General features: G+C 35.3%; 1 protein-coding gene across 3 annotated transcripts; it reads left to right on the plus strand.

The window, feature by feature from the left end:
- Window positions 1-1,797: 1,797 nt before the first annotated feature.
- SLC17A8 (solute carrier family 17 member 8) lies at window positions 1,798-24,407 on the plus strand. 3 transcript variants are annotated; one of them, XM_087968159.1, is made up of 13 exons: window positions 1,798-2,469; window positions 8,199-8,448; window positions 11,924-12,042; window positions 12,885-12,999; window positions 14,486-14,573; window positions 18,175-18,261; window positions 18,380-18,516; window positions 19,932-20,081; window positions 20,876-21,008; window positions 21,629-21,682; window positions 22,565-22,692; window positions 23,588-24,087; window positions 24,199-24,407. In XM_087968159.1, the coding sequence occupies exons 1-12, from the start codon at window positions 2,369-2,371 to the stop codon at window positions 23,924-23,926; spliced, it is 1,701 nt and encodes a 566-aa protein (XP_087824285.1). In that variant the 5' UTR covers window positions 1,798-2,368; the 3' UTR covers window positions 23,927-24,087; window positions 24,199-24,407. The 3 variants fall into 3 exon arrangements, with proteins under 3 accessions (XP_087824285.1, XP_026548481.2, XP_087824286.1); XM_026692696.2 differs by having other exon boundaries at window positions 1,799-2,469; window positions 21,629-21,739; XM_087968160.1 differs by having other exon boundaries at window positions 2,356-2,440; window positions 21,629-21,739.
- The last annotated feature ends 89 nt before the right edge of the window (window positions 24,408-24,496 follow it).

The following is a 24,496-nucleotide window of genomic DNA, read 5'->3' on the forward strand; positions in this document are numbered from 1 at the left end:
TTTAATGTAAGCATAAATGCTACTGGCATTTTGGAAATCACTAAAAACATGGTTTTTCACATAGGTTTGGGAATCTCAGGAAAACAGGGAGCTTATGGCATGGTTAGGGTTAGGGTTACACTTTATGGAAGATACTCATCCATTCTCCTATAGTTTTATTGATATATATCTTTAAATGTTGTTTTAATTGCTTTAATTGATTATTTTATTGAATACTATCCAGAGCCACATTTAAGAGATGGGCAGCTATATAAATATGATACACACACACACACATACACACACGTACATATCACCTATGCTTTGAAGTTCAGTAAACTGGAGCTCAATTCATACAAGAAGATGATTACTACAGGTAGATATTTTTTTCTGATACTTCCTATTTTAGCTTTTCCTGTTGTCAGGAGCATGTTTGCCTTTTTTTTTTTTTTTTACAAAATTTAGTAAACTATTAACAAATGCACACTCCAAATGCATTAGAATTTTAGTACAGCCATAAACTTCTTTTCATATCCTAATAAATTTATGTAGCCTCTAGAGCTGAAATTTTTAAATCATCATATAGTTACAATTTTAGTTAATTTTTTTACACCCTGGATTTAATAATAATATATATTTTAATGCCTATGCATCACTGTATTTTATTTTATATTTTATTTTATTTGAAAAGAAAAAAAAAGGAATGTAATACTCACCGAAGCGTATACTTTATATATTTAACAAACATATATATTTTATATATTTATATTTAATTGTATATGCATATTAGTGATATCAATGTTAACACTTATATAACTGCAGAACAATAGGAAAAAAGGCAACTAATAATATAAATTACTCCAGCCTATATTATCCAAATGTTAAGGTAATTCACCAAATAATTTGCCCTTGATTTTAAGAGATTGGATATTTCAATTCCTTAGTCCATATTTTTTATATTCTTGAGTATATAATTTAGTATATTCCGGCAATAGTTTTACAATTGGCTCTTTTAATTTGTTATAAGGAACATGTTCAATCCTTCAGTGTGGAACAACAAAGTATGTGCCATGATGTCACAATATAAAAATGCATGTTAATTGCATCAGATATTAGGACAAAACTACATATAGTAGTGGTGGATTAAGTCATTGTTTACTGCATTTTGTTCTTTTGATGCAATGTTGTCTTGACCCAGATGGATGGATGGATGGATGGATGGATGGATGGATGGATGGATGGATGGATTTGTGTGAGGGCTTCTTTTTTGCTTAGATTTGCAGCCTGCGCTTCTATGGTGATCTCCCATTCAAATACTAACCAGGTCCACTATAGAGGTTACCTAAACTGTTCAGAAGCTTCTAATATAGTTTGGGAGAAGAAAACAAGAGATTGCAATGGTATTCCTGGATCATATGCTTCCTTTAAAGCTTCTAATTATCTATTAAATGGAGTCCTGGGTTTTAGTTTATTAATCATGTCGATGCTTATCCTGACATATCTTAATTTTCTGCTTTCAGTTTCTCCATGTATAATACATTATAAATTGCCACATTCACAACAATAATAAAGTGTGAATGTGTGTGCGTGTGCGTGTGTTGTTTTAGAAAGAAGAGAGAATTGAATAGTCTGTTTATGCCAACTCAGTTTGGAAGTATTTAAGTCTCGATGTAATTCAGTATCAGTTTCTTCCTTTTCCACTAACTTTCAGTGTGACCTAATTTGTATCCAACACCATTTGTACAGTATATAGTGATTCTGTATTAGGGAGATATTAAGGAGCTCAGTCACAAATGAAATATCAGGTGTGTCTATGTGTGTGTCCATCTATCTCTCTGTCTATCTCTCTGTGCATCAGGCAATATTGTTATTTGAGGTTCAGCAAGAGAATGGAGCAAAAGCTATGGACTGAAATTGGGAGAGGGAATGCATAAATGTTTAATAAAGTTTGCTAGGGAGAAGCTCAAATGGCCAGAGAGACAGTATTGTGTTCGTTACTATAGCATCACTGAGCACATGTGTGAAGAAAGCCTAGAAAGAGGATGAGCAGCTTGTTATAATGTGCTTTAGTCAGACGCATAAGCTTAACACCAGGTCCAGTATTACTGACTTTCAGGTCTATTCCTTTGAAGACTACAGAATAACAAGAGATGCAAAACAGACCTCCTGCAATTTACACTGAATTATTGACAGCCTTTGGGAGAAAATACTGATAATTTCAGTGTGGTTATCTTGTTTGGAAGATTAACCTACCTGCCAGATCACTCTCTCAAGGAAGAAAAGAAAAAAAGAGCAGAACAGGAAAAAAAGACCATTAGAATTGAATTTTTTTTGATGATGACGACAGCTCTATTTTACATAAAAGGATTTATCTAAGAAAGAACAGAAGATGCCTTTCGAAGTGTTAAATTCATTAAAAGAGAGACTTTTAAAGCCTGGGAAGGAAGAGGTGAAGAATACTGTAAGTGACTCTCTAGGACACTTGCAAAGGTAACAGTTTCATGTACTGTTAACTTCTACAAAGATTATAGTAAAATTATGAAATGAAATATGTCAGTGAAATATATAGGAACAAATGAATCAAACAGGATATATAAGGATATACCTTAGCTAAAAGTAAGGACAATAGCTTATTAGGTGTGTCTTACTAAATCAGGTGGGGAGAAAACAAAATTTTAGACATCCTTAATGTTATTGATAAAACAAAATTATTTTTATAGTTTTAAATTAGTACAGCTAAAATCATGAAGTATTTTTAGCTTATACTGCTGTGAATGTGAACAGCAATTGTGTTTCATCTTCATTATGTTCAAAGACTCTTAAATCCACAGATATGTGCTTATCTTTGTACTGACAGAATTTAAATATGGGCTTTTTTACTTAATTATACTAATATATTTTAAAATATAATGTTCATAACATATTTTAGAAAAGAACTGTGTTAAATTGTCATCACAAAAGTTAGAAGTCTTGTATGTTAAAAAAGAATATTTTATTAATTTCATAGGGAAACTATTTTTTTTATGTAAACAGTAAACTTTTTACAAGGAAAAAATAATAATGCCCACAATGTCTAATTGGCATATTTTTGTGTTATTCATTTTCTGAAAGCAGCAGTTATGTCACTGATGTACTGTCCTGTAACAAAATATTTTCTCTTCATTTTTCAATATTTTACAAAAGCATAAACAAGAGTAATGTATTATTGTTACAATGTCAAATACTATTACATATAATTGCCCTACAATCAAAACTGCCATCAAGTGTGGCATTAACCACAATTAAATATATCTCAAGATATAAGGGCATTTCTCTCCGTATACATCCATAGAATTATGTTAAAGTATTAATTGCAGATACTAACTGCAGAAAAACAACTTGTCTGTATTTTTTTGTATTGTCCTGAATAATTATTTCAATCCATGTTTTCTTTCTTTATCAGGACCAAACTAGTTCATCTCCTTATTTTGTGGATAATATACACATGCATGCATTCATTTGACTTGGCTATTTTCAAAAAGCTAAAAAGTTTATATGAGAGATCTCCAGAAAAATAGCAAAATGAGAGTTTATATTGTGAAGTCATAACAATAACCACTTCTCCCAGAAGAAAGCAATGGCAAACCATTTCTGTAATGTGGTCAAGAAAACTACATTGACCTATTGTGGAGTCACAAAAAGGCAAAGCAGGGTTAATGAGGAAGACATTTTAAATTTGAGCACTAAGCATAAATATTTTTCTAGCTTTCCTGGGCAAATTATTTTTAATTCATGAAAATTTAAAAGCCACCTGCATATTAGCCCAATGCTGATATTTCTTCATATTTTTTTCCAAAGTTTTAGGTTGCTGCTATTGTTAATATTAACTGTCTCTGAGTGTGATATTTATTGTCTCATTTAAATGAAGATATATCTACATTCTTGCAAAAATAGGAAGATTTTTTATCACTGAATTATTTTCTAAATTCTATTTCAGTTCCGTTCAGATAGGAAACTTATATGAGTTATTTTCCATATATCCATTTTGCAATTTACATTAATTCCTGGTGGATTGTTACCTTGTTGATACTGTAATGCCAAACAGCTTGCCAAAATCTTCATCTTGCTTCTTTTTTAAAAAACTCTTTTGCTCATGGATATAAAAATACAAATATAAGATAGATTCTCTAACTTGCTGCCCCCACCCCAAAACCCCCAGACATGAAGCGTTGCTCTATGTGATCACCTAGAATAATCTAATATAAGACTATCTTTGCGTAAAATATTTAGTAAACTCTGTAAAGAGTGAGGAACCACCAGACATGCAATATTTTAAAACTATACATCTAATATTTATTTAATATTATTTACAAAATATCGACATTATTTGGTGGTGCACTATATTACAAGAATGGATTATAATTCTTATAATTAAATGAAATAAATGATACTGCCCAGTACTGATGAGAAATTAATTGTGCTGTAGCTGTCTTTTTAAATTAACAATACTGAATTAATTTTTAGAACTGTGGGAATTTATAAATAAAATGTCCTTTTGAATCTCCTTCCAATAACTTAATTTCAAGTCTGTGTATGGAAACCTAAACTACTAAAATTACCTTTGGGATTATATTTAAACAGATTATATTTACTGCTAGAATTAAAAGCGTTTATCCGTCTGATCATTTCAAATAATAAACAATATCTTTAATTGGGGTTCTTTTATAAGTATGGCATAGGACAGCTGCATTCCCACAAGAAAGGCTCTGAACTTATTGTTAGTTATAGAACATTTCTTTTTTTGAACATGGACTAGATTGCAAGCTGCCTGCTTCTGTTAAATAATGTGACAGGTATTTTGAGAAGAAATCTCTATATCATAGTAGGAAACAAACAAAAACTGTCAGAGTAATAGAACCAATAATGTAAGTCATCCCAGCCAGATATTGGTAGTCTTTCTGAACCCCTGGAAACTTAATTTTGTCTCATAAACCTACTTTTAAAAAATGAAGAAGAAAGGCATTTATTTAAAAAAGAAAAACAATTGATTGCAGAATATTTACTATCAGGTAAAATTTGCTAGTGAACCATTTGATAGCAAGAATTTCTACAAAAACATTTCAAACTGAATGAGACAAATAGAGTTTTGGAAGAAAATAATATCATTTTAAATTAAGCAAAATTCAGGTTTGCAGCCTTTCTGCAGCTTCCCATTTTACACTATTTCTCTGTGTTTTACAGGATGCTATATAAATTAGGAAACAATAGCTATGCCCTTTCTCATGGATTTTTTTTTCCAGAATGATTCTGTTTATCTGAAGTACCATAGCTGGAGTTTTTCAACATTCTCTTGTATTGTTTTTATCAGTCTATCTTTTAGTGTTGTACCTTATGATTCTTGACTCTTGATGAATGTATCTTTTCTTTTATCTGAGAGCATTTGCACCAGGACAAATTCCTTGTGTGTCCAACCATACGTGGCCAATAAAGAATTCTATTCTATTCTATTCTATTCTATTCTATTCTATTCTATTCTATTCTATTCTATTCTATTCTATTCTATTCTATTCACCTTATCTACATCACCCTTTTTTTAGCTTGATTAGGAATTAATACTTTGAAGCCAGCTCTGGTACACACACACACACACACACACACACACACACACACACCCATGCTCATTTTATTATTTTTAACTTTTTCAATTATTTTCCATAAATCAAATGGTGTGGGAATCTATTATTTCATAGTAATATATTGTAATAATATTAAATAAATACTAATATGTAAATAATTTATAAATATTATAAAATAACAATGTAGGACTATCTAAGAATGTAAAATTTTCTATTTGTACCAACATACATACTCTACCATACTATATTATGCATATTACAAAGTATAACAAATTAAAAATGAGTATAATATAACCAGTTACATTGCCCTCCTAAACTAGAATATAAGACTTTTTTTAAAAAAAGAAATCAGTAAAATTATCTATGAAATCATGATTTGAAATAAGGGATGATGAATTACAAAGCATCCAAGGCAGTAGATCTTCTATGATTGTCTCACATGATACAAGACTTACAGCTGCAGTTGTGTGACACCTCTGCAAGGTTGTTTTTAACTGAAGTATCTAGGAATGAAGTATGTGCAAAAGCTCTTTTGGTGAGAATATTTGGTACCACAACGTACTACCACGTTGCTAATGTTAAGCTTAGGGTCCAGAAGGCTTCAGCTTAGCTGGCTAGTGATATAAATATTCTATCAGTTCTTGTCTTGTCTTACACCTTTTTTTTCTGGCCTTTTTTCTGTTGGACCCAGATTTCATTAAGATTATCAAAGATCCTGCTATGTGGTCGCAACCAGATGATATTGACTAAACAGGAAAAACTATAAAGGATTAGACCTGATTAGTGCTTAAACAGGACAGAATGCAAAATCCCAAACTCATAGATTTACCATTTGAGACAATAAGAATTTGTCTGAATAGAAAAAATGTTTAAAATATGTATGGCAAAGAGCAGACATGTAGGAATCATTGTGTGAAACTAAAATTTTCATATATCCACATGGAGGGAAGTATGCAGTGGGTACCCCAAGATTCTGTTTTAGGTACAGCACTCTTCAGCATATACATAAACTATTTAGATCAGGGTAGAAGGGTATCCCATTTAATTTGCAGATGGAACTAAGTTGGCAGGAATAGCCAAAACTCTAGAAGATAGGCTCAAGATCCAGAAGGATCTGAAGAGACTTGAACACGGGGCCCGATAGAACAAAATGAAATTTAATGGTGAGAAAAGTAAGGTTCTATGTTTAAGCAAGAAAAACGAAATGTAGTTATAGAATAGCTGGTACCTGGTTCATCAGCAGTAATTGTGAGAGTGATCTAGGACAGTCCTACTGGACAATCACTTAAATATGAACCAGTAGTGTGCTGCAACTGCCAAAGAAGTTGACACAGTCCTAGGCTGCATAACACAGAGATAGAATCAAGGTCATGTGGATACCACTTTATAATGCTTTGTAAGACCATACTTGGAATATTCCACCCAGTTTTGGTCGTCATGATACAAAAAAAGATGTCGAAAATAGAAAGAACTTTGCATTCCTTATTTATTTATATAGAAAGTTTATTTGGCCATCCCTATTAAATACATAACTCTAAGCACCTAGGAAACCAGCTCACAAGAAAAACAGTATGAAAATTTTTTATAAACAAAGCAGAAAATATAGTTAAACATAATTCAATACAAAAACCAAGGTACCACATATAGATGCTCAGAATACAAATACACATTTATAGCATTATTTTACCCAAGCATATCTTTTAATTTGAACTATTGTTACTAGTGTAATTCTTAATGGTGTGTAGGAAATACAGTTCTTTCTAGAATTTTTAACTATCTAATAACTGTCAGGTTTTCTGACACTATAGCATATTTTCAGGTTAAAAAATAGCCAAATCTGACTAGCTTATTGAGGGTTACAGAGAATACAGTCCTCATCAAAGTTATATGTAAGTTCCTAAGACAGCTGAAGACCAAACATACTTCCAAATAATAGACTTGCTAATGAGATCTATATTGCCTTTTATTTTAAAAGTTCCTTAAGGCACCTCTACATAAAGTTCTGCAAAGGAATGGCAAGCAATGGATTCTGTTCTGGAATCTTATTCTCCATGCTCTATTATACAAGCCTTAAATTTAAAATGGAGATGGAAAGCTTCAAGCTATTAATGAACAACAAAGCTTAGAAGAGTCTATGACTTTTGTAGTTCAGCAATAGTTGGAGAGTAGGAGGACAACAGATTCCCAATCCATGTTTTCAGTAATATCACATTAAAACACATTTTTAAACAAAATAAATGGTACCCTTCGGACTCCCTTGCTAACACTGCAGGTTTTATTCTGTGACTGTCTGCCTGATGGTTGATAAACTAGATTTGCGGTTGCGTCATCGAAAATTCTACCATTACTATATTAGCTTTCCAGAATTTTCTATGGGCCATCCAGAGATAATGATTACAGTTTCAGAAATTTTGGGCATCAGATTGCAAATGGGTGCTGTATAAGCCCTCTGGCTCCTTCTTTTTTCCATGCTATTTAAACAAAATTTATTAGGAACAGTTAATATGGGAATGTAGCAAAAGCACTTTATTATTTAGTTATTTTAAGTACATATCAGTATATTTTTCTCTGAACACACCTTGCCTCTGTTTTACATGGCTTTAGAAAAATTGATGGGACCAACTGTGAAAGAGATGCCATAGAGCTGAATGAAGAAGGAAGACCTGTGCAAGCAACAACCAAATCACCTTTATTTGATTGCTATTGCTGTGGATTACCTAAACGCTACATTATTGCTATGATGAGTGGTCTGGGATTTTGCATTTCTTTTGGAATTAGATGCAATCTTGGTGTTGCTATTGTGGAAATGGTTAATAACAACACCGTCTACATCAATGGAAAACCAGAGACTGAGGTAGGTAGAAGGATATATTATTTTAACACAACAAAATGATGTCTTATAATACTCTAGAAATCAGATTTAAAAGTTTTTCTTTCTTTTCTTTTTTTCCCCAATAGACACTGGCATTAGCAGATATTCAGAAAGTATAAGCTTATTAGGATCTTTGTAATTGATATAGAACATAACATTCTACTCAGATACATCAGTTCTCCAAAGTCTCAGACAGAAACTTTGGCTAACAAGATATATATTGTACTAGGTTTTTTCTCTTACTAGAAACTGTTTTCTACTTGTGCTATAGAGAGATAGGGTGGTATTAAAGCTTGTCTGTGTGCATGTGTATGAGCCTGTGAACCTCCCAGTCAGTATTGACTCCTGACAGCTGCCTGGACAATCCTGAAGTTTTCTTGGCAAAATTTTTCAGAATTGACTTCCTATTGCCTTCTTCTTAGGACTGAGAGAGAGAAAGTGGTTGCCCCAATAGGTATAGTGCCTAAGATGGGACTAGAACTCATGGTCTCCTAGTTTCTATCCTAATTCCTTCACCACTCTACCAAACTATCTTTCTATTAAAAGTTTAGTTGCATTTATGAAATATTATGTTTTAATTTCCATAGTGATTCTTCATTAGATGTACATCTTGTTTTTCCTCCAAGGAACTCAAGGTGCCATATTATTTCTCTTCATATGCCAATATTCAGGTTTTACAATAACCCTGTGAAAGTAGATCAGGCTGACAGATAGTAAATAGTCCTAGACGGGATAAAGAGCATCATAAAGCACTTACTGCACAGTAAAAATGGATATTTAAACCAAAAGCATTGGATTGAAGAATTATTGGGGCCAAATTAAATGCTCCTAATTCTATTATGTTTATGTCTGGAAACTAAAACTGTTAACTCAGCCACAAAACATTTAGAAGGCCAAGAGATCATGACACTCTGGGTAAAGATACTGGAAGACAAGGAGAATGAAAGAAAGTAACACCCTGGAAAGAAATTATACTCATGGAATAACAGCCTTCTTGTTTTTTCAAAACCCCATTTATTGACATATCACCTTACAGCAGGGGTGGGCAAACTTTTTGGCTCAGGGCCGCATTGACTTTTAAAATTTGACAGACGGGCCGGGTCAGCACAAGATTTTTGGGAATCGCCCCCTTCCCCCCTCTTCTCCTCCTTCCCCTCCCTTGAGGCCCCTGAGTCAGGAGTTGCTACCGCCGGCGGCGGCTCGCGCGGCTCCAGTCCTGCGTTGCCTCGGGAAGGAAAGGCAAAAGGAAGAGCCGCAGCGGTGCTTTGCAATGGGAGCAGCGGCACCGGAGGCTCAGGCTCAGCGGCTCCTGGTTTTGCCTTTTCCTTCCCAAGGCAACGCGGGACTGGAGCTGCACGAGCTGCGCCGGCGGTAGCAACTCCTGACAGCCCCAGCTGGACACCTGAGCGGAGCCGGGCGAAACTGCCTGTTGCTGCTGCCGGAGCACCGCCGGGTCGCCTCCTCCAAGCAGCCCACCCGCCCACCGGGCTTCCCCTCGCCGCGCGGCTCGGGGCCAGGCATGAGCACCCGCGAGTTAAAAGGAAGCGGAAAGTTGCTGGGAAGTTGCTCGGGTGCTGGGAGCAGGCTTTTAAAGTGCTGCCCGAGCAAAGTTTAAGCAGCCCGCCCGCCGGGCGGAACCCTTCCTGCTCCTCGGCGGGAAGACGCTCCAGCCTGCAAACTTTGCCTTTGCAAAGCCCTGGAAAACGGAGCAACTTCCCAGCAACTTTCGGCTTCGTTTTAACTTGCGGGCGCCGCGCCTAGCGGAGGGGAAGCCCAGAGCCTCCTCCAAGCAGCCTGCCCGCCTGCCCGCAGGGCTTCCCTTCCGCCACGCGGGTTGGGGCCAGGCGCGAGCGCCCGCAAGTTAAACGAAGCCGAAAGTTGCTGGGAAGTTGCTCGGGTGCTGGGAGCAGGCTTTTAAAGTGCCACCCGAGCAAAGTTTAAGCAGCCCGCCCGCCCGCGGTGAACCCTTCCTGCTCCTCGGCGGGAAGACGCTCCAGCCTGCAAACTTTGCCTTTGCAAAGCCCTTAAACGGAGCAACTTCCCAGCAACTTTCGGCTTCGTTTTAACTCGCGGGTGCTCGCGCCTGGCGGGGGAAGCCCGGAGCCTCCTTCAAGCAGCCTGCCTGCCCGCCCGCCTGGCTTCCCTTCCGCCGCGCGGCTCGGGGCCAGGCGCGAGCGCCAGCGAGTTAAGCGAAGCCGAAAGTTGCTGGGAAGTTGCTCGGGTGCTGGGAGCAGGCTTTTAAAGTGCCGCCCGAGCAGGACCGCCGAGCCGGGAAATGGGGCACCAAGGCAGGGCAAAGCTCCACCAGCAGCAGCCTAGCTTTAGGTGGCTCCAAGCAGTCCGCCCGCCCGCTGGGTGGAACCCTTCCCGCTCCTCGGCGGGAAGACGCTCCAGCCTGCAAGCTTTGCCTTTGCAAAGTTTAAGCCTGGAAGCCCGGAAAAAAAGGGGATTGGCAGGGACTCACCTTCGGAGAGGTCGCACTTGAAGGTGATTTCAAACTCCCAGCCGAGGCCTTTGCAAATTTCTTTTCTTTCCTACCCTAGATCGCTCCGCACTGTTTTGCAGCTTTGGGGGCCACGCGGCACAGGGCAATTACGCCATGCCCAGCGATTTTTTTTCAGGGGCGGGCCGGATTGGACAGACCAATGGCAGCGATTTTTTTTCAGGGGCAGGCCACATTGGACAGACCAACGGGCCGGATGTGGCCCGCGGGCCGTAGTTTGCCCACCCCTGCCTTACAGGCTTCACTGTCTTCACTAGGTGCATGATGTGTTATATCCAGTAAAATACCTGGATATATTCCAATGCACATAAATCTATAAAGAAGGACCTCCTTTTTAGGCTTGTTTTGCCTAAGCAAGTTCTGTCAATAAACCAATATGTGCTTCATTGTAATATGTCCTGGTCTCCAGATGAAAGGTGCCCTTAAAATATTCTACAGATTACAATCTGAATGAAAATACATTAACAAAAAATGCACTAAATCAAGGACAACTGTAGCATTACTGGGGAAGATACCTGTATTTAGATCAAAGGACTTATTCAGTTAGGTGAATAGCTGCAAATAAAAATGCCCCAGATATTTTTCTTTCTTGTTTGTTGAAATGTGATTGTGGGCAGTAAGTATATCAGCAAAGGCTTTCAAATACTCAGTTGTAAAATAAAATTTGTGTAGTTCATCAATTTGAGAACATGCTAGCTGATTAATTAACCAACTAATTAAACAAATATATTTAATACTCTAAACATATTAAGTATAATTTAAGTACAATTTAATAAAAAGAATTGACAAAATGTTCCCCTGTTTTCAAATAAGTTTGTTTTTACAGCTCTTAGAGGATTAAAAACACAAATTTGATTAATGATAACTGCAATGTCTGGATTCTGCAGTAGAACATATTTTACAAACATCAAGATACTAGCTATGTGTTACTATTTAATATTGTTTTATTTGTAGAAAGCGCAATTCAGTTGGGATCCAGAAATAGTAGGACTCATTCATGGGTCATTTTTTTGGGGCTATATTGTTACACAAATTCCAGGAGGCTTCATTGCAAATAAACTAGCAGCTAACAGGTAATATACTCATATAATATATTGCAATACAGAATTTAGAAAAACACATGATGTAATAAATATGTATAAAATAATGTTACTTTTCTAGAACTCAACATTTTTAAAAATGTATAATCATTTGTTTATTTAAATGACATGTAGTATTACCCTTGTAATATGACTGTATTAATATTATCTTTCTCATCTTTTCTACTACTTTTTACTATTGGTATCTTATGATTATATTACTTCGTTTGTATGTACATTAAGAGCTTATGCACCAGAGACAAATTCCTTGTTTGTCCAATTACACTTGGCCAATAAATAATATTCTATTCTATTCTATTCTATTCTATTCTATTCTATTCTATTCATGTCAATAGTTAATATTAATTTTTATTTAATATAATGAGGCATACTGTGAAACTACAATTCCTAGTAGTTTTTATGATAGCCACTGCTGTTAATTAAAGCTTGTCAGATTATTTTTGTGTTAAATAAAAATAAAAATAATGATGTTAATTTTAGAAGAACTTAGTAAAGAAAGGTATGATCTAAAAGTTTTTAATACTGGACATTTTGAGACTAACATACATTTATAAAAATGTTCACAATACAAAGAACTATAAATATCATATATTTTAGTCTGTGCTCAGCTAAATTGCTCAGCTGATATTAGGTGGCTATGTGCAATTTTAGAATATAAAGTCTTCAATGAAAGTTTATTTTGTCCTTTAAAAAAAAAGATCTCTGGATAATTTTGAACTTTTATTTAGACCAGCTTTTCTCAGTTCAATATACAGTATCATGGCATAATGGCAATATGAAATTATAGGGGAAAATTATATTTCTCCTTTTTTTAGGGTATTTGGAGCAGCAATTTTCCTAACTTCAACTCTAAACATGTTCATTCCTGCAGCTGCCAGAGTACATTATGGGTGTGTTATGTTTGTAAGAATTTTGCAAGGCCTTGTGGAGGTAAGTACCAATGTAGAAGTTTATTTGCACCAGTTATTTTCATTAATTGCATATAAGCAATACAAAAATTAAAATAATGTTTGCATCATTCCAGGGCAAGTAAATTTTTTGCAACTGTGTTAAAATTGGATCTCTTGGATACCTCAAACTTGCAACTATATACCATTAATTAAGTCAATTGGGGTGAGAGGGGGAGATATTAGTTAATTTACATTGGTCAGCTTGATAGTCCTTGAAATAGAATTATTCCCATGTTGCTAGCTTTTAAAGTAAATACCACTGATCTTACTAAATGCATACTTAGTTCAGTAAGTGTATTTAGGGTTGGATTCTATATTCCTTCCATCAAAAGGCAATCTGGTGCAATTATTAAAGTATTAGACTAAGACTGGGAAGACTCAAATTCAAGCTTATTGTCAGTCATGGGAAATTCTTGGGTGACTTTGAACTAATAAATTTCTCTCAGTCCAAACAAGGGGAAAGGGTAGAAGAAAAAGGGCTATGTACTCCACATGACTTCTTGGGAGAAAAGTAGAATATATACCCAACAAATAAGTATTAAAAGGATATCACTTCAAGCTATAAAAAATTCTTGTACTGATATCCTTTTAATACTGATTTGTTGATATTTGAAAGCTTAGTGAGAAAGAAGAGGAGGGAAACTTGCAGATCCACCTATGGTGTGTATTAAGGGGTGTGGGAAACAAGTGATGAAAGCAGCCTCACACCATAGCAGTACAAGTCCCATCTCCTTTGCACACACTTACCTGGCAGGGGAGACACCATGATCACCTGGTGACGTGACACATGCAGAAGGGGAAGCTCATTTACAATAGCACAATAATGGTTTTATCATTTTGACTAAAGCATCTGAGCTGGCAGAGGCCTCTGGAAATATGATATTATTGTTAAATTGCAAAAAAATCAAAATGAATTGAAGTTTAACCATGTGAATTCCGAAAGGTGCAATTTCAACTAATAGTTTCAGCTTCAACTAAAAACAAGTACCGTAGGCTCCTATTTGAAGAAAATCAGTATTCGAAGTAACTGGATCCTTCAAATTCTTTCCATTCTTAAATCTATTAAAACTATTTAAATCTATTAAAACTTCATGCCTAGGACACGATCTATTAACTCTATCCTTTAATAAAATATCTTCACAGATATTGGTTTGTGATATTTACATCTCAGGAAATATGGATAGAAAAGCTTGTGCAAATAAAGGAACCAAAATTCTAACCAAATTCTACCCAGTGAATCATGATTTCCTTTCTGTACTGTATTATATCCATATTATGTGTAATCTAAAAATGCGCAGATATACGAACACACATTTAAAGTCAATCTCTTAGTGTTAAGTGAGATGACTTCCTTTGTAGATGATTCCTGTCTAAAACAATAAGTCCACTTACTTGCATTGAATACAAATGTCAGCACAAATAAAAATTTTAAATGCAAAAATGTAATGCTGTGCAACATTTGCTAGGGGGTGACTTATCCAGCATGCCATGGGATGTGGAGTAAATGGGCTCCTCCACTGGAAAGAAGCAGGCTGGCAACTATTTCATTTTGTGGTATGTTGATTTTTCTTCTTTTGTTTTGAGAAAATGCCTCCACGATGGGTTTAATGAAAAATACTCTGCTGATTATAAAAAAAATAGGTATTCACTTATTTTTCATTTGAGGATTTAGTTGCCAAAAAAACGTTCTTAATATCTGAATATCATGTATTTTTGCAATTTGTGTCTGATGTAAAATTGTTTGTTTATCTTATATTATCTTACATTTCTGGACATATGGTTTCTACTTTCTCTATAGCAATTTCAATTAGGAAAATTTTTGTTTTTTCCTTTTAATGCTTAGATTTTTGTTATTTTAACATATGCCCAGTTTCTCATGTCAACCAGACAGTGACTTTGCTTATTTACTTGTTGCACTGCACATTCAACTCAATTTTTGAGGTTCAGAAACATGAATGGAATGAAATAGAATGGAGTGGAATGGAATGGAATGGAATGGAATAGAATAGAATAGAATAGAATAGAATAGAATAGAATAGAATAGAATAGAATAGAATAGAATACTTCATTTGGATTAGACATACAAGGAATTTCTCTTCTGTGAAGAAGCTGTCAGTGTACATGCAAAGCAACACAGTAATCATAATAATAATAAGAGTAACAATAAGAGTGAATAGTAAAGAAGATAAGAAGGATAATAGTAATTCCACAGCCATACAGCAGAGGTAAATATATATATAGATTTAGATATTAGACAGTACTGTGAGACTTAGGTGTTCAGATGGCATGAGGGAAAAAACTGTTCTGTGTCTAGTTGTTTTTTCATGCAATGCCCTATGGTGGAATCCCGAGGAGATGAGTTGAAACAGTTTATGTCCAGAATGTGAGGGGTCTGTTTTGTCAACCTTTCTTCTGTACCACACAATATACATATTTTATATGGAAGGCAGGCTAGTTGCAATCTACAGTCCTAACCATCTGTTGGAGTCTGTATTATCACCTGTTTAGTTGCTGTACCAAATCAGAGAGTTAAAGAAGCACAAATGACAGGCTCAATAATCCCTTGGTAAAACTGAATCAACAGCCCCTGGGGCAGCCTGAACTTCCTGAACTGATACAGGAAAAATATTATTTGTTGTGCTTTTTTAATGATGGTTCTAATGTTGGATATCCATTTCAAATCCTGGGAAATTATGGAACCCAAAGCTTTAAGACTCTATTCTGGTTACTGTGCTGTCTGATATAGTAAAAGGTGGTGGAATAGGCTCCTCCTAAAATCCACTTTCACCTCTTTCAGTTTTAAGCATGTTCAGCTCCAGGTTGTTCCAGCTGCATCACAGAGCCAATTGTAACTGCAAGGCACAATGCACATTACCAAATGCTAAGCTAATATACTTGGCTAGTCCATGATTCCATGTGTTGTGAGAATATACTAATCAATAATCAAATTTAATTCTGGTTTCTATAGCCATCCTATAACTTATTGATATCATTGTCTTTGTGCATTAATTCATAAGAGCCACATTAGTGCAGTGGTTAGAATGCGGGACTGCAGGCTGCTTCTGCTGATCACCGGCTGCCAGCAGTTTGGCAGTTCGAGTCCCACCAGGCTCAAGGACCCAGATTGTTCGGGGCAATATGCTGACTCTGTAAAATCGCTTAGAGAGGGCTGTAAAGCTCTGTGAAATGGTATATAAGTTTAAGTGCTATTGCTATTGCTATTCCTCTTCTGAGTTTAGGCTTTCCTAAACAAATATTTATTATTCTTTAAAAGATTTGATTTATTTCCAGACAAGTTGAATATTGATCAAAGTACAATTACCTAAAAACTGTTAAGTAATTTATTATATTTGATTCAAATAGTGTTTTAAAAGAATTGTTGGAAGAACTCCTTTAAGGTACAATTTGGATAAACATTTTGAACTAGATTGCTAATGAATTATTCCAAGAAGAGTTCCAATGTTCTCAAGATGCCCAATAGTTCATACGTAAGTTAACTGTCTATTAAATAATATATAAACTAATTTCAAATGAGGAAAAAAGAACACCTGAGTCTATGTATCTTCCAGAATAATTAATTAGCAACACTGGTAAATGCCAAACTAGAATTTCACGGCTTGTCTTTATGAGCTCTCAATAGGATCCAAATGCCATTTATTTTTTAACCATTCACTAGTAGAATATTTTCCTATAAATCATCACATCATAATATTTAAAACAGTAATGGCCTGTATTTTTTCATGTTATAATATTGTAGAAAAGGCATTCTCAGTTTTCAGGACCAAAAAACATACTTAAAATAGAAAATATATACACTTCTCATAATGGAAGATATAATGGGCACAGCCAATATTTTTATATATATGTGTGTCTGTGTGCACATATGTGTACACATACAAATTTACCAGAAAACTAACTATTGAGATTCCTCCACTGAACCCCTTCTAGCATTTCAGGATGAGTTTTACCACATCCATAACCTTTTGTCCTTTTTCTGGGCAGATGTATATATTTTCAAATAAAGCATTCACCCAGTAAAGTCTCCTTTGAGCAATGATGATTCCAGGAACATGACTATAAAGTTTTGTTTTATTAATAAGATTTATAAATGATCTCACTCCAGAGGGTCTAGGCATGTTACAATATCGAAGCACAGTACAAGAAATAATAGAATGGAAAACAATAAAACCAGATAGAACGAGAAACAATGTTGACATAGATCTTCCTCTGACTGCTTAATCACCAAAGAGCTCTTGGAAAAGCCAAATCTTAATTATTCTCTGGCAGGCCCTAAAATGTGGCTGGGGAGGAGTGTCATCCTTGTATCAGGGAATAGATAATCCAAAGGAAAGCAATAGCCTCCCAAAATGTCTGCTTCAATTTCCTCCTGTTGAACCTCATACTAGGAGGGAATCTTCCATATAATAGGGAATAGTGCTGTTTATTCACCCATCACCCAAGCTGAACAACCAGTAGGTGTTCTCTAAGATTCCCTGGTCCCATACTGTTCAAAACAATATGGAATTAGGTTGCTATGGCTTTCTTCTCAGGCTTTTTAATTATTATTATCACTTCCCAGATTAACAATGATCCTGAGAATTTTAGGGCTGGTCAATGCAAGTGGTTTTTTGTTTTTTTTTTGTATATGGGCCGATTTCATTTCTCTCTTTTTGTACTGTGTGTTTTTATCTTGTTTTGCTATGCTGTGAGATGCACAGGGCTGGTTTGGTACCTAAATTGAATGACGTCAAGAAACAAACAATGATGATTTTTTTTTTAATCTGAGATTGTGTTAGATTAGTGTTGGGAGACATGGGTTGTAGTGCGTTCTCAGTTATCTATATTCCAGCAACACTAACAACTACAGTCTTGTCTAACAGGAACAACAAGTGTGTTCCATAATATAAGAATCCATGAATCCAACAGTTTCCTACAAAGATTTCATCTCTCTTACCTCCAAAATAGGGTGTATTCATTTATTTATTAAATGTATAAGCAGCCCATCTCACTATTGAAGCAACTCTGTGCTTATAAAACTTTAGTTAGCAATGTAGTATTCTTCCAAACAGAACACTTGTTTTTAGTGATATAATGGGTTAGATATGTTGGAACACAACTGTTAAACCTGCTGACAAATATATGGCTTTTGTTGCAGGTTCTTATGCTGGGGCAGTAGTTGCCATGCCACTTGCAGGTATATTGGTACAATATATAGGATGGTCATCTGTCTTCTATACATATGGTAAGTTGTAAAGAAAAAAAAATCATAGATAAAGTAATATATGTTGAAATAATGCTGACAAATATTTTTTCAATATTTTAACTGGTTGTCAAAATCCTGTTTCATTCTACATTTAAAGGAATCTTTGGGATAATCTGGTATATGTTCTGGTTGCTGCAAGCCTATGAGAGCCCAGCTGTTCATCCAACAATAAGCACTGAAGAAAGAATTTACATAGAAACTAGTATAGGTGGAGCCAACTTAATCAATACCAGTGTAAGTTACTTGTAGCTTCATTTCATAGTTTTCCCTCTCTTGGAAATGATTTATTGTCCAATTTATTGTTTATTGTCTTGAAAATTATTGTAGAAACCATCAATTAACAAATGTCTATGGAGATTCTCAGTCATCCTGGTCGTGATTGTTCCGAAGGTGCTTTTTCAGGGGGCAATTGGACTTTCTGGTTTTTCTTTGAAGACGTTTTGCTTCTCATCCAAGAAGCTTGAAGAGCTGAAGAAGCTTCTTGGATGAGAAGCAAAATGTCTTCAAAGAAAAGCCAGAAAGTCCAGTTGCCTCTTGAAAAAGCCCTTTTGGGACATCAATTAACAACAAATCTGTGTTTTGTCAGATCACTGCTGTAACTAAATGTTTGTGAAGGTTTTAACACAAGAAAATCTTACTACTGAACTTCTGTGTTTGTTGTCTATGGAGGTTTTCAGTCATCCAGGTCAAGGTGTCCCTTTTTTCAAGAGGCAACTGGACTTTCTTGTTATTCTTTGAAGACATTTTGCTCTGAGCTGAAGAAGCTTCTTGGATGAGAAGTGAAATGTCTTCAAAGAATAATAAGAAAGTCCAGTTGCCTCTTGTTCTGTGCTTGTTGATTTAATACCCTATTTTATGCTTTGACCCTGAAACCTTTTGTTAGACATTTTAGATTTTGCCTGATGTGATTTTTAGATTCAGCCACAGAAATGGTCTTAATATGTAACTGCAAAGGGAGAGAAAAAGAGTTATGGACCCAATTTCCAATTTCCCATCTCTTATCTCGGGCTTTTGAAATGATATAAATCAAACAGGTTGGGAAACAATGCTTCTGTTTCTAAGCTTGTAACATAAAGACTTTTTAAATTTTTCTTTTGTATAAAAAGGAAGTTTGGATCAACTTTTCTTTTTAATATTAAATTCAGATTATTTTTAAAAAGGATAAAATCTGAATTCCATAAATGTGCACAGGGCTGTACTATAAAGCAAAGGGGATATTTCTATCAGAATGCCTTTTCTTCTCCACCAATTGTAATTTCAGGGACTACTGAAGTTTCAGGTGCCCTAGTAGTGGAATTAGAGTTGCATCTCTGAGCCCAAGTCTAAGGCCACCCAGCCTGCCGTTTCAAATGTCTGCTTGAGGATAACCACAAAGGGGCCGAGCATGGATTCCCAGGCTGGTAATGATATTCTGAACACAGTGGGGTTGATGCTGCTTGCTGCAGAATCTTGTCCTTTTCATTATGTAGATAACAAAAGGAGAGGTTACATACTCACGATTGTTTTTCAAATATTGTTTTCTACAATGACAATGCTTTCACCCAAATAATACTTATGAATGACAAATTGAATGTTAAATTGATGCCTAACATTACCCAACTGAACTACAACCTCCCATCATTCTAAAGCTTTGGATTCTCTCTTCTTAGAGATTCAGCACCCCTTGGAAGCAGTTTTTCACTTCGATGCCGGTTTATGCAATTGTTGTGGCAAACTTTTGCAGAAGCTGGACTTTCTACTTGCTGCTCATAAGTCAGCCAGCTTATTTTGAAGAAGTCTTTGGATTTGCAATAAGTAAGGTAAAAATACAAACCCAAGGATGTAGCTTGATGATTGATCTCAATGATTTTTGTTTGCTTATACTAATAAATTGGCATGTTTGAATCTTCTCTTAATATATTTCACTGATAGTCAGTGCCAGCTGCTTAACATACAAATAACATAATAAAAATCAAGGACTGTTTGATGGAGAGAAAAGAGCTAACCTGTATATCAATAGTGCTATGATACAAATGATGTTTTGTTATCCAATAACTTGTACATTCCATAACATCACTTTATAAGCATCTTTGGATGCTTATATTCTTTAGATGTTTCTTACCAACATATTGCATATTGTATATGTATACAAAAATTGTGTATTTTTAATTGAACTGTTGGTAATTGAGTACTGAGTCTCAAACTGCAGGCCTGTACAATATTTATAGCAAATGTTCAGATAAATCTATTAATTATGTTGGAAAATTAAGAGTTACTTTATTGGTGAAAAACCATATCTGAGGCATAAGAGGGCATGGTAACTAGTTAGGATTTCTGAGCTTTGCCTTCTGTTTCCATTGGGAAGCTTTTACTTTTTCTTTTTTTTTTGACAATCTCTTTGACAATTCCTTTTATGGTACATGTCACTATAACTTCTGGTGGCTGATGACAAATGGAAATTTGTCAGCTCAATTCTCTAGTGTAAAATATACTAAATTCACCTATGCTAAGGAATGATGTGCTCCTTAAATATTCATTTAATTAATTTCATACATTGAGAGAAAAAACATATTTCTTTTGGTCACATGAATTCATCGCATGTATTTACTTCCAGGTTGGTCTTTTGTCTGCAGTTCCGCACATGGTAATGACCATTATTGTACCCATTGGAGGCCAACTGGCTGACTTTTTGCGCAGCAGAAGAATTTTAACAACTACTGCTGTCAGAAAAATCATGAATTGTGGAGGTATACTTAGATCTTATATATGTGTTATATGTTAGTACCTAACAATCAGACTGATTTGCTGATTTTAAAAAGTATAATCAATGTAAAATCTCAAGCATTTTGTATATTGTACATTGAAAGGGAGGATTGAATTATCAAAATATATGAGGACAGAGGGAGCCCTTTTTTTGCTAAAAGTTTCATTACTTCTAAGATAATCTGTTGGGAAGGGAGGGAGGGAGAAATTATTGTGACTTTTATGTCGGTTTAATCTTAAAAATTCTAAGCAGTTTATAAATATCAAACAATGTATGCAAGAATGACAATAATAATAAAAAGCAGTGCCATGACCTGACCTGACATTCATGTATCATGCCCATGAACATGTGCACACACAGGGAGAGCGGAGGGAGAGGGAAGGAGAGAATGAGAATGAGAGTGAGAGGCATGGTGTTTTTATAAAAAAAAACAGAGAAAACTAGAAACCAATCTGTATGTGGTTAAGGTCTGGAACTAATTTTAAAGAAAAGAAATAAAACCAACATCTAAAATAAATAAATCGTTTTAATACTTCTTGAAGCAGTGTGTTTTGAAGAATTTGAAGAATTTTGAAGAACCTTCTCTGCACATTTCTTTTGCAGGTTTTGGGATGGAAGCTACTTTACTTTTGGTGGTTGGATATTCTCACACAAGAGGTGTGGCTATTTCATTCTTGGTTTTAGCAGTAGGCTTTAGTGGATTTGCTATTTCAGGTAAAACATAAACTGTTAAACACATTGCAGAAGTATTTTAGCATCAGCAGGATTATTATTGCTATTTATTGTTTCTATATTCTTATCCCTAGGCTACCCATCATCTTGGCTCTTAACTTTTAATTTTAATTAAAGGCTATTCTGACATTCTTAAATGGCTTTTTAAACTGATTAATTTGTTATGAAACTTTTACTTCATAAAAATTAAAAAGAAGCACAATTATGCTGTAGTAAGTGATTGACTACTTAAATATGTTTGTTTTATTATTTATGTATTTAAAATATTCAAAATCAGTAATATAATTTCATCTTGACAGTTAAAACCTTTGAATTGTCTATGAAATATGAGAGATTATGATATTTTCAGTGCCTTATTTTCAAAATAATGTTTTTTTCTATGCTTTATTTATTATTTTCCTTCTTTGAGAAGCCAGGGCAATGCACAGAGTTCACACTTCAAAAAATAAGCTAAGGCTTGGACCCAAACTAAAATATCTTTAATTAATTTTACATTGACAATTAAATCTAATTAACACAATTAACCCTAATGTATTTAATCCCTTTTTTCTTATGCTTTATTTCAAGAGTAGCCAAACTTGGCAACTTGAAGTCCACAAGTCTTCAAGTTGCCAAGTTTGGAGACCTCTGCCTTATTTGGTAACTATGTTTGAAAATCTCAGGCACTAAATCAAATTCCAGAGGACAGTGAAGACTTAGTCTGTACATTCATAGTCAAAAAGGATCAACCTAAAAAATTTTTCAGCTGCTTGAGTCATTCTCATGCTGACAGAATGCACCCTGTTGTTGTAATATTTTGTGTAACAGGATTTAACGTCAACCATTTGGATATTGCACCTCGGTATGCCAGCATTCTCATGGGCATCTCTAACGGAGTTGGGACATTGTCAGGAATGGTCTGCCCTCTCATTGTTGGTGCAATGACAAAACATAAGGTAATGATGTTCAGATGTATTTTTTCCCTAAATGACTTCCAAATGCATGGCAGTCAGTTATTGTTTTTAAACCATCATTAGTTTTGCCAATTTCAATTCCTGCCCATTTTGAAAATCATGGTGGGGATATGAGATTTTATTTCAGCAAGTAGAAATTTTACGCTGGGCTCTCTATGAAAAGTTTTCAGAAATTCCAGCTGATTCAAAATGTGGCTACATTATAAACTAACCCCCGGAAAGCAAGTCTTATGTTACAATAGCTTTACTGGTTGCTCCTTTGTCTCCAGGATAACGATAGCAATAGCACTTAGACTTATATACCACTTCATAGTGCTTTACAGCACTATCTAAGCTATTTACAGAGTCAGCGTATTGCCCCCAACAATCTGGGTCCTCATTTTACCAACCTGGATGGAAGGCTGAGTCAAGTCCTGGAGTGAGCAGTGAGTTAGATTGCATTCTAACCACTGCACCACCGGGGCTCTCTCTCAATGAAGAGTGCTGGTTAATAGCTCCAAGATTTCTGTGGTTTGAAATAGAACATTTTCCTGCCATCAAGATTGGTGACTCCTCCACTATCATGGCCATAGTTGATAGTAACAAAAGAAAGGGGCCTTTTATGCGGATGCTCCTAGATTCTGTCTGCTAAAGTAGCCCAGGCTGTCTTTTGGCATAAAAATAGTTTTATTTGGCTCCAAAGAAATCTTGCTGATAAAATCAATTTATTTTAAGGTGATATTATTTATTATATTATTTGATAAGTTTTTAGTTCCCTGAGTTTTAATATTTTAACCATAGCTTTGTTGTTTTCTTTATATATTTTAAATTTAAAGTGTTAAATGTTATTTTTGATGGAAAAATGGAATTCAAATGAAAAAATGTCCCATTTCTTTAGACTCGTGAAGAATGGCAAAATGTCTTTCTAATAGCTGCGTTAGTCCACTATAGTGGAGTGGTGTTTTATGCTCTCTTTGCTTCTGGTGAGAAGCAGGAATGGGCTGACCCAGAAAGTTTGAATGAAGAAAAATGTGGAATACTTGAACAAGATGAACTGGCTGAAGAGACTGAACTGAACAATGATCCTTTTGTTAACACAAAGAAAACATATGGCGCTACTATTCAGCATGACGAAGCAACAGGGAACGAATTGCAGAAGGAAAAGGGAGTGAGGCACAATGTCGAAGAACAGACTGTTTATCAGTATGAAAATGGAAACTTTCAAGATTCGTTGTAAATGTGTTCATGGTTTGTGTGGTCATTACCATCAGTGTATAAAAGCAAGCTCTATCTGAATTTATTATATTATTGTGGTTAATTCTGCCAAATGATTGGCTATAAGACATAGTCATTTTCAGCTTGTGTTACAGGAAATGGATTAATAAAAATACATCTGATGTGTGTAGTGTCTATGATCAGCCCTTGCAAAACCATGGTCCTTTAACACTGGGAGCTTTGCTACTAATGGCATTTTTTTTAATACACCGCTCTTCATCAATGCAATCATAGTCACGACTCAAACATTGTGACCCTGTAAGAATCTCATAAGCAGAATTTTCTACTCAATTCATTTCCATGGTAAAATACAATGGAGGATGCACTGTGTTTAACTTGAAATTATACTGTACAGGTAGTAATCTTCCTTTAACAATGCAAATTATTAATAGGACTGGAAACTGTTGTTAAGTGACATGTCATTGAAAAATAATGTGGCCACACTGCTGTCCCAGTTGCTGTTGTTAAATGAAGATTACGCAGGTCAGTAAGTGAGGACCTCACATGATTACAACCTTTAAGTTCCTGCCGG

This window comes from Notechis scutatus, chromosome 6, assembly GCF_049901735.1.
Source record: "Notechis scutatus isolate UNSWTSFEM ecotype Mainland chromosome 6, rNotScu1.2, whole genome shotgun sequence".
Lineage (NCBI taxonomy): Eukaryota > Metazoa > Chordata > Lepidosauria > Squamata > Elapidae > Notechis > Notechis scutatus.

Bases quoted from the DNA above. Each gene is read 5' to 3' on its own strand.
- SLC17A8 (XM_026692696.2), top strand. From the start codon at position 2,369: ATGCCTTTCGAAGTGTTAAATTCATTAAAAGAGAGACTTTTAAAGCCT. The intron at 8,449-11,923 runs GTAGGTAGAAGG...TTTTATTTGTAG, and splicing joins ATGGAAAACCAGAGACTGAG to AAAGCGCAATTCAGTTGGGA. The intron at 12,043-12,884 runs GTAATATACTCA...TCCTTTTTTTAG, and splicing joins AATAAACTAGCAGCTAACAG to GGTATTTGGAGCAGCAATTT.